General features: G+C 33.4%; 3 protein-coding genes across 3 annotated transcripts in view; 1 reads left to right on the top strand and 2 right to left on the bottom strand.

Moving 5' to 3' along the window:
* Window positions 1-5,766, top strand: part of LOC107730009 (mitochondrial uncoupling protein 3-like) — a 7,401-nt gene extending 1,635 nt beyond the window's left edge. Inside the window, exons 2-7 of the mRNA XM_016540759.1 lie at window positions 74-200; window positions 2,032-2,239; window positions 2,396-2,593; window positions 3,445-3,462; window positions 4,480-4,699; window positions 5,180-5,766. Coding sequence (XP_016396245.1) covers window positions 74-200; window positions 2,032-2,239; window positions 2,396-2,593; window positions 3,445-3,462; window positions 4,480-4,699; window positions 5,180-5,294 — 886 coding nt within the window. The 3' untranslated portion in view covers window positions 5,295-5,766. The remainder of the gene's footprint in view (window positions 1-73; window positions 201-2,031; window positions 2,240-2,395; window positions 2,594-3,444; window positions 3,463-4,479; window positions 4,700-5,179) is intronic.
* A 966-nt stretch (window positions 5,767-6,732) lies between these two features.
* LOC107730000 (ELMO domain-containing protein 2-like) lies at window positions 6,733-10,280 on the bottom strand. The gene is made up of 8 exons (XM_016540746.1): window positions 10,134-10,280; window positions 9,930-9,958; window positions 9,683-9,780; window positions 8,605-8,734; window positions 8,394-8,527; window positions 8,238-8,306; window positions 8,094-8,135; window positions 6,733-7,625 (listed from the first exon to the last, which is right to left on the bottom strand). The coding sequence occupies exons 1-8, from the start codon at window positions 10,276-10,278 to the stop codon at window positions 7,445-7,447; spliced, it is 828 nt and encodes a 275-aa protein (XP_016396232.1). The 5' UTR covers window positions 10,279-10,280; the 3' UTR covers window positions 6,733-7,444.
* Window positions 10,281-12,580: 2,300 nt separating this feature from the next.
* Window positions 12,581-14,084, bottom strand: part of LOC107729761 (uncharacterized) — a 6,833-nt gene continuing 5,329 nt past the window's right edge. Inside the window, exons 9-10 of the mRNA XM_016540444.1 lie at window positions 13,253-13,405; window positions 12,581-13,110 (exon numbers count right to left, since the gene is read on the bottom strand). Of these exons, the coding sequence (XP_016395930.1) occupies window positions 12,731-13,110; window positions 13,253-13,405 (533 nt within the window). The 3' untranslated portion in view covers window positions 12,581-12,730. The remainder of the gene's footprint in view (window positions 13,111-13,252; window positions 13,406-14,084) is intronic.

The raw sequence follows: 14,084 nt of genomic DNA, 5'->3' as shown, positions 1-14,084 counted from the left end.
GTGTGTCTGTGTGTCTGTGTCTGTGTCTGTGTGTCTGTGTCTGTGTCTGTGTGTGTGTGTTTTCAGCTGTCAGTATGGTGGGTCTGAAGCCGTCAGATGTTCCTCCTCCTCTGGGCGTGAAGGTTCTCAGCGCAGGAACAGCCGCCTGCATCGCTGATTTAGTCACCTTCCCTCTGGACACCGCAAAAGTGCGGCTACAGGTACAGACTTCAGCCTGATTACTGAACATCAATACAAATGACCAGAGACTCCAAATATGTTGTATTTGCACGGTTTGCAATTGGTTTGCGGTTTGATAATTGTAAATGTATTGTAAATGTTTTTTTGTTAGTTTGTTTTTTATGAAGAAGAAAAAAAAGATTTAAAATTGTGTTTTCTATTATGAATATGATTGTTTTAAATTCTATAATTATATCTAATATTAAATATGAAATATAATATATTATAAAATATATTAAAATATGATAATATATTAAGTATTTTTGCACCAACAATATATTTATGATCATAATAAAATTATATAAATAATTTGGGTAGTTGTTAGTAATTTTGTTAGGTATTAATATTTCAAAATGTCATTTTTTAACATTTCTGAAGAAGAAAAAATATATAAATTAATATATATTTAAAGTAAGATCTGAATATGAGTGTATTAAATGATATTTAATGTTGTATATTTAAAAAATATATTTTGTAATTTATATATTTAAATATTACAATACACATTATTATATATTTTTCCACAAAGAATATATTTATGATTATAATAAATGTTAATTATATAAATATATATTATATATATGAAATATTATATATTGTAAAATATATTAAAATATGATAATATATATTATGTATTATATATTTCTGCACCAACAATATATTTATGATCATAATAAAATTATATAAATAATCTTGGTAGTTGTTAGGAATTTTGTTAGGTGTTAATATTTCAATTAATGTATATCAAAAGTGCGGCTACAGGTACAGACTTCAGCCTGATTACTGAACATCAATACAAATGACCAGAGACTCCAAATATGTTGTATTTGCACGGTTTGCAATTGGTTTGCGGTTTGATAATTGTAAATGTATTGTAAATGTTTTTTTGTTAGTTTGTTTTTTATGAAGAAGAAAAAAAAGATTTAAAATTGTGTTTTCTATTATGAATATGATTGTTTTAAATTCTATAATTATATCTAATATTAAATATGAAATATAATATATTATAAAATATATTAAAATATGATAATATATTAAGTATTTTTGCACCAACAATATATTTATGATCATAATAAAATTATATAAATAATTTGGGTAGTTGTTAGTAATTTTGTTAGGTATTAATATTTCAAAATGTCATTTTTTAACATTTCTGAAGAAGAAAAAATATATAAATTAATATATATTTAAAGTAAGATCTGAATATGAGTGTATTAAATGATATTTAATGTTGTATATTTAAAAAATATATTTTGTAATTTATATATTTAAATATTACAATACACATTATTATATATTTTTCCACAAAGAATATATTTATGATTATAATAAATGTTATAAAAATTATCTGGGTAATGTTTTGGAATTGTGTTAGTTATTAATATTTCAGATTGAAACTGTATATCTGCTTTTTTAAGATTTCTGAAAAAGAAAAAATGTTATTAATATTAAAAATGTATTTAAAATTATTATAATATATAATCTGTTTCTGAATATAATTTGGTTGTTTTGAATATCATATTATAATACATTATTATATTGTTGGCACCAATAATCTATTTAAATATTGCATATTAATTATTATGTTTTATAATATGATAGATTATATTAATTTCTATTAAATATTTTTGAAATGGGTAATTGTTAGGAATTTTGATAGATATTTTTAAATCTATATCTTGGCAAAAACAAGATTATTATTATATATTTTTTAAAGTAGTATTATAATTTTTTTATTTATTTGATAAGTATTACATACATGTAACTGTGTTATAGCAGTATTATCTCCCATCACAATCTCTCTCTGTTCAGATCCAGGGAGAGAAAGCGGCGACGGGCGCAGCTAAAGGCATCCAGTACAGAGGGGTGTTTGGGACCATCAGCACCATGGTGAGAACAGAGGGGCCGCGCTCACTCTACAACGGCCTGGTCGCCGGTCTTCAGAGACAGATGGCCTTCGCTTCCATACGAATCGGCCTCTACGACAGCGTCAAGAGCTTCTACACGCGCGGCAAAGACAGTGAGTTCAAAATCACCGCTTTCATCAGATAGAACCATGATCTCAGCTGTTTCTCCCAGACCAGAACGAGAATCCTGGGATGAAGGAGAAACATCAGATTCTGGAATGAAAGTGTAGGGGTCTCTTGTTTATGCATTGGTCGTTTTTGCCTTGCAGACCCCAACGTGGGCATCAGGATCCTGGCGGGCTGCACCACCGGAGCGTTGGCCGTGTCCGTGGCTCAGCCCACAGATGTGGTGAAGGTGCGCTTCCAGGCCCAGATGAAGCTGCAGGGGGTGAGCAGACGCTACAGCGGCACAATGCAGGCCTACAGACAGATCTTCCAGCACGAGGGGCTCCGGGGATTGTGGAAAGGTGTGTTTTCTGTTCGTTTCTATTGCACTCTTTTTAAAAAAAAAAAAAGCTTCCAAATGGGGTTTTTTTTCCACAGCAATTCCTTGAACCATTCTGGGCTCCCCAAAGAACCTTTCAGTCAACCGTTCTGAAAAGAACCTGTGAAGAACATTTTAAACAATCTTTTTCCACTATAAAGAATCTTTTGTGGAATGGAAAGATTCCATGGATGTTAAAGGTTCTTCATGGAACCATTAATGCCAATAAAGATTGTTTTTTTTAACAGTGTATGGGATTATTTGACATTGGGTTTTACTGTATCAAAATTTAGTTTGCAATCTTGCTATTATCTTTCTACATATGCAGCTGTCCTGAATGGCAGCATCCAAACTGAAACAGAATAACTATATAAAATATGTTAAAATATATTTAAATTAAAGAAACAATTATATAGAATTATTACACATAAAAATAATAAAATGTAAAATAGAATTATTGTTTTATAGATTACTATTCATATTAATATTTTAAAAAATTATATATATTTTTTTTAAATACTTTCTTGGCTTTCTAAATATATTTATATTGAGGGAAAAAAATAAAATTGTTGTACATGATGTAATATATTTTAGAAAATATATTCTAAATTTGACAAAAAAATAATTCCTTATGATTTAGTGCATATTTTGGCCAATACATTGATTGATTGATTGATTGATGGATGGATGGATTGATTGATTGTCATGTGGGTGGAGGTATATATCATTAGAAGCATGTGTTTTTGTCATGCCAGCTCTGTCTTTGTTTAATCTGCAGCAGCACTGATGACCCTAATGAACGTCTTCGTTATATCTGATGTGTTTTCTGTACAGGAACTCTCCCCAACACACACACACAAACAAACACACACACACACACACAAACAAACACACACACACACAAACACACACACACACACACACACACACACACAGAACTAAGTGTGTCCGACACCGTGTTGATACCAATAAAACTCAGTGTTATTGCTGTAATAAAGTCAAATATAAATATTAAACACTTAAAAGAGAATGAGGAATTTTACCTTTGGCAACTAACTGAAATTATAAAAGTTGAAGTTTTAAAATGACTAAAACTGAGAAAATTTTTTTTTAAAAAGCTAATGAGAAATATTAAAAAAATTAAAAATGACAAGCTCATAACAAAATGACTAAAATGTAAACCAATGACAATTGAAAATAATTAACAGCTAAATCAAAATGTTAATAAATACAATAATAGTATATAAATAACAGTAAAATAACACTGGCACACCGGACACATCATTTACTGTACATAAATTTAAGCACAAACTCTTAGGTGCAGCAGTGAGTTAATTTCAGTAATATTTATTGGTGTTTCTGCCTCCCAGACAATCTTCCGTGTCATTTCGTGTCTGCGTTCGGAGCGACACACACACACAAACACACACACACACACACACACACACACACACAGAACTAAGTGTGTCCGACACCGTGTTGATACCAATAAAACTCAGTGTTATTGCTGTAATAAAGTCAAATATAAATATTAAACACTTAAAAGAGAATGAGGAATTTTACCTTTGGCAACTAACTGAAATTATAAAAGTTGAAGTTTTAAAATGACTAAAACTGAGAAAAAATTTTTTAAAAATTAAAAAAATGAGAAAACTAAAAATGAGAAATATTAAAAAAATTAAAAATGACAAGCTCATAACAAAATGACTAAAATGTAAACCAATGACAATTGGAAATAATTAACAGCTAAATCAAAATGTTAATAAATACAATAATAGTATATAAATAACAGTAAAATAACACTGGCACACCGGACACATCATTTACTGTACATAAATTTAAGCACAAACTCTTAGGTGCAGCAGTGAGTTAATTTCAGTAATATTTATTGGTGTTTCTGCCTCCCAGACAATCTTCCGTGTCATTTCGTGTCTGCGTTCGGAGCGGGTTTCATCACGACAGTGATCGCGTCTCCTGTGGATGTGGTGAAGACACGCTACATGAACTCTCCTCCCGGACAGTACCGCAGCTCCCTCAACTGCGCCTGGACCATGATGACCAAAGAGGGCCCAACCGCCTTCTACAAAGGGTGAGATTTATACTTCATATGAAAGCTGAATAAATAAGCTTTCCATTGATGTATGGTTTGTTAGGATAGGACAATATTTAGCCGAGATACAACTATTTGAAAATCTGGAATCTGAGGGTGCAAAAAAAAAATCTAATCAAAATATTGAGAAAATCACCGTTAAAGTTGTTCAAATGAAGTTCTTAGCAATGCATATTGCTAATCAAAAATTTTTCAAAAAAGTTTTGATATATTTTACGGTAGGAAATTTACAACATATCTTCATGGAACATGATCTTTTATCCTAGTGATTTTTGGCATAGAAGAAAAATCGATAATTTTGACCCATACAATGTATTGTTGGCTATTGCTACAAATATAGCCGTGCTACTTATGACTGCTTTTGTGCTCCAGGGTCACATTTAATGCTGTTAAATGAAGCAAACTCATAATTTGTCACGCCTGAAATGATCTCTAAACGTTCCTGTGTTTCTCCTTCAGGTTCGTTCCGTCTTTCCTGCGGCTGGGCTCCTGGAACGTGGTGATGTTCGTGTCGTTCGAGCAGCTCAAGCGGGCCATGATGATGTCCAGGAGCAGAATCGAGGCCACCACCTAGATCTTCACCTCAGACCGAAATCCTTTCAAACTCACATGAGCGGCTGTTTCAGACTCCTCTGACCGGACGAGAACCGGAGCAGCTTCCAGTTTCACACTTCCGCTTCGGAAGTTCAACAGAACGGGATGCATCAGTGAGAATCTGACAGAAACATCAGAACCGGATCATGACTGTCATCTTTTCTCCTTCACTGTAAAGAACGGCTGCTCATACAACGCACAAATTTAAATGAGAGGATCTTCTGAACCCCCTTGATGTCTTAATGTACATAATGTTTATGTAATATTTATATTTCCTCATTTTTTAAGCAATTAGTGCTTTGTTTAAAGCAGCTATTTACCTTAAAGTCTCTTTAACCCTGAATATCCATCACATAACCCTGGAATGACCTAGAAAGTGAGATTGCCTCATAACTGGAAACTTATAAAGATAAAGATAAGCACACATGCTTCAATAAAACACCTTTATACTACTTTTGGATGTCTTTGTGGTGACTGTGGACTTTGGTTGTGTACTTTGTGAAATGAGCATGATATGCATCTCTCTAATAATAATAATAAAAAAACATTAAGTAAAAGTAAAAAACAAAACAAATTTACTTTAATATTTAAATATTTAAGGTATCATGCATTAATCATTAAAAAACTACAAACCTAATTTTGTGACATGCAGCTTTATAACTTTTAAACAGCATTTTGCTTATGCATGCCGATTTTTATGACTATATTACATTGTGGTAGTTATGTGAAATTTTATTCAAAAACATATGCATCATACAAATCTTTACTGATGCAAATATAAATTTAAGAACAAATTATTCAATATTTAAATGTTTAGGGTGATGCATTAATCACACAGATGTTCTTTAAAAAAAATTAAAACAAAATTTTATAGACCTTGTTTATGTGACATGCAACATTTTAATTTTTAAACAGCATTTTGCTTATGCACGCAGATTTTATGACCATATTAAGTTTTTTATGTGAAATGACATTGATTTTGAAATGCAGGTGCATCTCACTTCAAAAACTCTTTAAATTATCATGATAGAAATGTAAATTTGAGGAAAAAGTTCAAATGATTTCCTTATATTTAAATATTTATGGAACCATGCATTAGACAGGTTACTATGCATGCAGATTTTATGATCATAGTTGTCTAAGAACTACAAGGAATATATATTTTTAAAAATTCACAGAATTAATTAAAATTAAATAGTAAGGGCAAAAAGGTGACAAAATTATTAAAAGTAGTGACCAATTATAAGACGGAAAACATGTGCATGCATTTGGACCTAAAATCTGAAAACATGGAATGCATTAATTTACTTTAATTACCCACTTTAAAAAAAATCCATTATTTTAATAAACTCAAAAATGTAACTTTATTGCCAAACCTCTAACCAAAAGATTCAAACATTGCATTTGAATATTCAGTCACTAATTTTATTCTTCAACATTAGGTACGAATCCAACTCTATAAAATGAATCGGGTCATCGGGAATAAAAAGTTACATCTTCAAAACCAAACAGCGTTTATAAATAAGACAACGACACAGTGTCACATCGACGTTTGTGCATACAAATGCTGTACTTTGGAATTGAGTTGAGGTCTGAATAACAATATTCACAAAACAGATTAGTTATTAAATACTCGTTATAGGCCACATCAAAGAATTGTGCAGACGGTGACGGGTGCGGGGTTTAATACAACTTAAACACACTTTAACATGCAAAGAGGTCGAATCATCTGCATACAGAAGAATAAACAACATCTTTCGAACATAAACGTCATCTTCCTGAGATGAGCAAACATGAGAAGCAGGAGTCACGTGACCACGACCAAAACGCTCAAGTGTGAAGGGAATCCCAATCTGTTCATTGGAGAGTTAAAAACATCACTTTGAAAGTATTATTAATAATGCTTAACAGTGCAAGTCTTTTCCCTGACCAGGTCAATGTAGCTAAACAACCAGCTATGTACTCTTGATGTACAGTTTATACAGTTGTTTAATTATTAATATTCAAATAAAGTTTCATGCACGTTGTACATTTCCCAACTAAAAACTATCATGAAGTCAATGGAAAAAGAAAAGCAAATCAATTGTTGCGGCTTCCTTTTGTCTGTGCAATGATGCTGGAATGCTGGAATCACTTCTCTTGGTCCACGGTCATGATGAGCGTGACCTCAGGCATCTGAAGCTGACCTTTGACCTTGTCGTGGAACTTCTCCCTGTAGCGATTGAACTCCATGATGCTCTCCGGCTCCTCTTCCAACCAGAACTTATCGAACTCATACGCCAGGTAACCTGCCAACAGGAAACAGCGGAAACACATGACAAGAAAAAAAAAAAAGATGACTTTTTACATAAAAAAACGTAAGCCTATTTTGGGAACTTTAATGCAATATTTACTGTAATATGCTGCAAAATAAATAAAGATACAAAAAAAAACATTTGTTTAAATCAGCACAAGTTCAGTATAACAAACACTAGTTTGCTGCCATAAGATACATACTACATACTATAATAAAAATATTTTTTCCAAATTTTATACTTTCAAATATGTTATTATTATATAAACATTAATTTCAATAATAAATAAGAACAAATTAATAATATAATAAAACAATTCATAAAAAATATTTTAATATATTTGATATTTAATACGAATTATTATTAATTAAAAAACGGGGGCAAAAATCTGCACTGTCCTAAAATGTGGCTTTATTTTCCTTAATCAAAATGTGATTTTTATTTATTTATTTCGGAATTGAATATGATCAAACCATGATCTTCACGCCATCTCTGTCAGATTGATGCCCACTATGGCATACGAGTACCTGCAACAACACAAAGCATGCTATGATGAGAGCACTTTTACTAATTTTATCAGTTATGATGCCAAGAATCACTAAACATGACATAAATCAGCGAGCACTCACCCTAGTCTGGGGTGACTGGCGTGTGACAGGACCTGCCGGGCTGCGTCTGTGTAATTCTCACTGAAAAAACTGGCCAAACAGAGAAAAACGTTAACTTAAATGCATCAGGGAAGCAATGAAGCGTCATCTTCTCAGAAGCAGAGAAGCTGCACTTACAGGAGGTTTGTGAGGCCCAGCATCCCCATCCCTCTGAAATCCGTCTTGGGATCGTCGCCCTGGAAACCAATGTTTCCCCACTGCTTAGTGATCCTCGATTCCAGCTTCACTGACGGCATTAACAGATCCCACAACTGACAGAAAACAAACAGAACTGAGAACCTCTGAAGCTCAATCATCTTAAAACGATCCTAAAAATGAGATAAATCACCTTCAGAAGCATGTTCTCATGTTCTTTATTTTCGGAGTCAAACACCTGTTTTCTTACTTCCTCGACCGCCTCGAACAACTCGTTATATGCATTGATTTGTAACAAACACTGACGGAGATTCAGCTTAAACCTGTAAGAGAGATTTCTGCATGTAAAACTGCAGTCGGACCTTGATAATATCCACAACATACACAAAGCTTGAATACATGCTAAAAATAAAACAATAATCAACCTTGAAAATAAAAACTGTGAAGCAATTAGAAAGGTTTCTTGACTAGCAAGTAGAAACAGTAGTAAAAAATGTGTTATGTAAACAAAAACTTTTATTTTGGATTGCATTAACCGTTGCCCAGCACTAATTTATTTACATTTATGCATTTGTCAGATTTAATCAAATAATTAAAATAAATATCTAAAATATTTTTATATTTGTTTTAAAGCATTTTAATATTATTTTTATATATATTTAGGCTTTATTTTAATTAGGGAAAACTGATACTGTTTTTTTTTTTAACTAGATTTCTACATTATTATTTATCTTACAAAAAATCATAATATTATGTTTGGATTTCTTTGATGGGGACTGTTTACATTATGTAATGGCAGGTGTATTTTAATAAGCTGAAACGGGATCTTGTAGCTTCTGAGTTGTTTTTATTTATTTAATTTCTCCCTTGAAATCTTGTTATCCCAAATGAATGGATGTTGCTATTATAATGTGTCATTTTTATTCCATGAAAAACAAAAATATATATTGTTAAAAAATCTAAGAAAAAGATTGTGCAACAAACTGGCACCAGGGGCTAATAGGTCAAAATGATGGTTTCTCTAATCGGAAACATGACCGTTTATGCTATTACATTGAAAATACATATTTATAATACATTAATAAAAAATCACTCAATGTATTTCACTGGGCCTAGTGTGGTGAGAAAGCATAACAACGTGTAAAAAAAAAAAAAAAACCCCGGATCAAATCATGTGACTCGTTGTGAATGTGTCACTGTTGCAGAAAAAGGTTGCAAAATGTTTATTTTCCCAACTGAATGAAGTTAATGCAATCTTAAGAGAGCCTCACGTAGGATCTTTCTGCTCCTTGATTCTCTTCTCTTGGATTATTTGAGCCAGATGCTCATCCAAACCATTCTCCTTCAAAGATAAAGCTGCTCGCAATACCTGATCGAACACAAACACACTTCAGAGTGCAGTAGAGAATGAGGTTGATCCATCAGATCAATTGGTCTGGAGTGAAGAATCTGGTCAATGTTAATGTTTAGCTCAGATAAGAAAGTACTGAAGCAGCCAGAAATCATCGTCACGCTTACCTTGCTTTTAGAGGACTTCAGGGAATACTCTACAAGACAAGCAACCATGAGAGGTTTGCAAAAGTGATGCACGACAATTCAAATGCTGTCTTGAACAATTCAGCCAAAACAAAAAAAAACTGACCACAAATGGGTTAAATGATTCTTTAACTGTTCTCGCATAGGTTCATATATTTATAGATGTAGTCTACGTATGATCCTCACCTATCTGTGCTGTCCTCAGCGCTCCAGCTTTGCAGCGGGCACAAATACGCTGCAGCTCGCATCTTCCTGTGACCAGCCGGAGGAACCATTTCAACCAGAAGCGCAGACATGAGGAATAGAAACACTGCCAGATATACCCCAGCATCCTCTGAAACACAAACAGCATCAGTTAGTTGCAATCCAACTGCACTCTTTCTTTAAAAAATGCATGATTGTACATGCAACAGGGATACAACATGCACAAGACGGGACACTTTCCATGTATTTTCTTCGATGTATACAGCTCATGCAAGCAGTTGACACTGGCTTTAGAGCTACAGACTTTATTCAGTCCAAATGAGCTGTTAAACCCTGCATTGTGTGAAGTCAGCAAGTTCTGCTAGGAACAAGCATTATTAGTCATCTCTAACCAATCAGATATGTGCTGGACTCTGTTTACACTGTCCACCATCATATCAGACCAGCTAGTCAATTAGATGACCAATGCAGCTTAATCATAAACCAAAAGTGGTGCTTTAAGAAAATCAGCTGGACAACACAACAGGTTGTTCGCGCGAGAGACATACTGGACATCAAACCCATAAATCATCAAATAATTCAACTGATAACGCATTTCACGTGCAGCACTAATTATTATTATTATTATAAAACACAGAAGATATCGGGGAATACAGAGGATAGAGAAAAAGAAAATAAAACAATTCACGATTTACTTAAAAATCGTTCTATAACGTCCTCAAAGCTTTTTTACTGGAGGAGATTTTTTTTAAGTGATGACAATAATAGCTACATGTAGATCAGAAGCTAATATTTTGCAGCTGGTTTAAAGTTAAGGTATCTGGGCTTTGTGGATTTGGTATTTACCCATCACAAAGTTTAAGACATCATTATTGTCAGAAATATCAGAATGGAGAAAGAACCTTACTGTTCTACAGAGCTGGTGGAACACAAGAAATAGAGAAGCTGATGTTTGAAGCCAGAATTGTTTAGAATAATAACAGAAATAGAATAAATGTGAAATAGATTCTTCCTCCTCTTGGCAGAAAGAGCAGAGAGGAGAAATATTATGGTTAAATTGACTTAGAATTCATTTATTTTACTTTATTTTTAAGCAAAAGTTTATTTGGCGCAGTCCATACCTTTAAAAAGAGTAATGTTTGGGTAACGTGCTTAGCATTTTGCCTTAGTTTTAATAACAAAATTGTTGCTAGTAACGAGAACATTTCTCAAAAAATAATTAGAACATTTAGGATCCATTTATAAAAAATTGAGTAATTTTCAAACTGAAATTTCACCAAAAAGAGCTGAACATAATTAATTTCATTTACAACGTGTCGCAGAAGCAATTTCCTGTGAATGTGCAAGACTTCCAATTCTTTAGCGGCTAGGGGTAAACCGTACAGTAAATGTTAAAACCATGCTACAAACCAGTTTATGATTACGGTAATAAATTTAAATATGATAAATATGATACCAGTTTGAAACTTTTTGTACAGCTAAAATAACTGGAAGCGACTGACACCGGAAGCCTCGCACGTTCTTGCTTATACTTTAAAAACTAAGGTGGATATTCACTGCAGATTTCCACGGCTTGTCCAGATATTTTAGTCTTAAAAAATGTTTTCATGATATGTCGACGTTTTCCATGCCTGTAGGATCCCAAAGTCCTTCTTGCGGGTTTTTTTCTTCTTCTGTCAAACACACTCAATGTTGTCTTTCACAAACATATGTGACCCTGGAGCACAAAACCAGTCTTAAGTAGCACGGGTATATTTGTAGTAAGAGCCAAAAATACATTGTATGGGTCAAAATTATTTTTCTTTTATGCCAAAAATCATTAGGATATTAAGTAAAGATCATGTTCCATGAAGATATTTTGTAAATTTCCTACCATAAATATATAAAAACTAAATTTTTTGATTAATAATATGCATTGCTAAGAACTTCATTTGTACAACTTTAAAGGCGATTTTCTCAATATTTAGATTTTTTAGCTCCCTCAGATTCCAGATTTTCAAATAGTTGTATCTCGGCCAAATACTGTCCTATCCTAACAAAGCTTAAAATAGTTGTAACTCAGCCAAATACTGTCCTATCCTAACAAAGCTTATTTATTCAGTTTTCAGATGTATAAATCTCAATTTCGAAAAATTGACCCTTATGACTGGTTTTGTGGTCCACGGTCACATATTTAGTTGGATAAAACCACAAAGTCCACAAAGTGCTTTTGAGTTCTGTTCAATTCTATTTTAAAGAGTGAGAAAGCTTCTGTGAACAAAAATACAAGAACAGACCAAAACAAAAAAACAAGGCAATTATTGACCAAAATACTCCATAAATCATAAAATAACAGAAAAGAAACATTCAAAGAAGCAGGGAAATAAATAAACTCACTAATACAGATAAGACAGACCAAAACAAAAAAACAAGGCAATTATTGACCAAAATACTCCATAAATCATAAAATAACAGAAAAGAAACATTCAAAGCAGGGAAATAAATAAACTCACTAATACAGATAAGACCAGTCTCACACTCGGTGAGGTGCAGTGCATTTAGTGACCGTACTCTCAGACAAGAGTAACACAGTGAAACAGTCAAAACTGTTGTTTCTCTGCAGGCGTTTTACTTCTAAATCCATCAGGAGGCACCAGAGAGCTGAAGCGTAATAACGGCAGGTCCAGAGAGCGGTGGCCGTCTTTGCCCATCCTCATGGATGGAGGTGGTGGGGGGAATATGGAGGGGTTCGCATCACCGCTACCATCATTTCCTGTGTTATTGTTGTCATCATCACTGGCAGCGGTTTCCACGACACTGCTAGCGCTTGTTTTCTGGCAGCGAGGAAGGAACGAGCCCCTATAGTATCGATGATACAGAAGAAACGCCACCAACAGCAACAGCACGATGAGCAACGTGATCAGGCTGATGCCGGCGTAAACACCCCTGAGGATTCTGGGAGATGATGTCCAACTACAGTCTAGAAAGTGAGTGGAGACAAAAATGTAATGTCAAGACAGAATTTTCATTTTTGGGTAAACAATCCTTTTAATGTGATATGAGAGCGGTGTCTGAAATCTCCCACACCTGTCAATATAAACCGTTGACAATCAGTCTCTTACCAGGTTCAGCAGACGCCACACAAACGCTGGCTCCCGGCCCATGAGGAACCTCACGGTAACCATGGATACAGTGACAGGAGTACGATCCAAACTGATTCACACACTCAGCGTGAGCGTCACACACCACCATTTGTGTCTCACACTCATTGATGTCTGTTCAAACACACAAACGGGCCTTTCAGAAATGATTCAGATGAACAGGTGTTTTTGGTAAGCTCATGGCTGCATAATATGTCCATCTAAAAGTATTTTAAACAATATGTTTCTAATTATAACGTGCTTTTGACCATATGGAAAAAAAAAAAAGAAGTGTATTTTATATATGTATACACACACACTTTTATTTTATATAAAATAAATATTTTACAAAATATTTTGGAATCTGAAATTGCTATAAAATCAAAGCCCTATGTCTAACCCTATGTCTATGTCAAGTTTATATCACAAAAAAAATGAGGTTGCTTTGAGATCTGGTTTAGGTGCTATACCAAAAATAGCCACTGGGTGACACTCACTCTCAAACTCCACTAAATTTTAAATGCATTTTCCTGTCACAAATTTATCAATTTGTCACAATATTATTTATATCATAAAATAGTCACCAAATATAGAATCTTGAGACTCAGACCTTTCCAATGTTTTGATTATAAAGTATTGTAGTAAATTTCGTAATATGACACTTGACACCGCCCACTAGGAGGAGGAACCCAGTAAAATTTCCATGGTTACGCCAAAAGGCTGACTTCAAAACGGTTTTCACAGGATGAATTTCGAGTGTTTAAGCTTTCGAATGATATCTAATTTAGGATGATTACTAAAATATGCAATGGCG

This window comes from Sinocyclocheilus rhinocerous, unplaced genomic scaffold (genome assembly GCF_001515625.1).
Source record: "Sinocyclocheilus rhinocerous isolate Xijiao unplaced genomic scaffold, SAMN03320098_v1.1 scaffold313, whole genome shotgun sequence".
In the NCBI taxonomy this organism is placed as follows: Eukaryota; Metazoa; Chordata; class Actinopteri; order Cypriniformes; family Cyprinidae; genus Sinocyclocheilus; species Sinocyclocheilus rhinocerous.
This window is presented reverse-complemented; position numbering and strand designations above follow the sequence as displayed.

Excerpts from the sequence above, each read along its gene's own strand:
- LOC107730000 (XM_016540746.1), bottom strand. The coding sequence starts at position 10,278 with ATGCTGGGGTATATCTGGCAGTGTTTCTATTCCTCATGTCTGCGCTTC. Across the intron at positions 9,959-10,133 it reads GCTGAGGACAGCACAGATAG|AGTATTCCCTGAAGTCCTCT; the intron begins GTGAGGATCATA and ends CTTGTCTTGTAG. Across the intron at positions 8,528-8,604 it reads ATGAGAACATGCTTCTGAAG|TTGTGGGATCTGTTAATGCC; the intron begins GTGATTTATCTC and ends GTTTTCTGTCAG.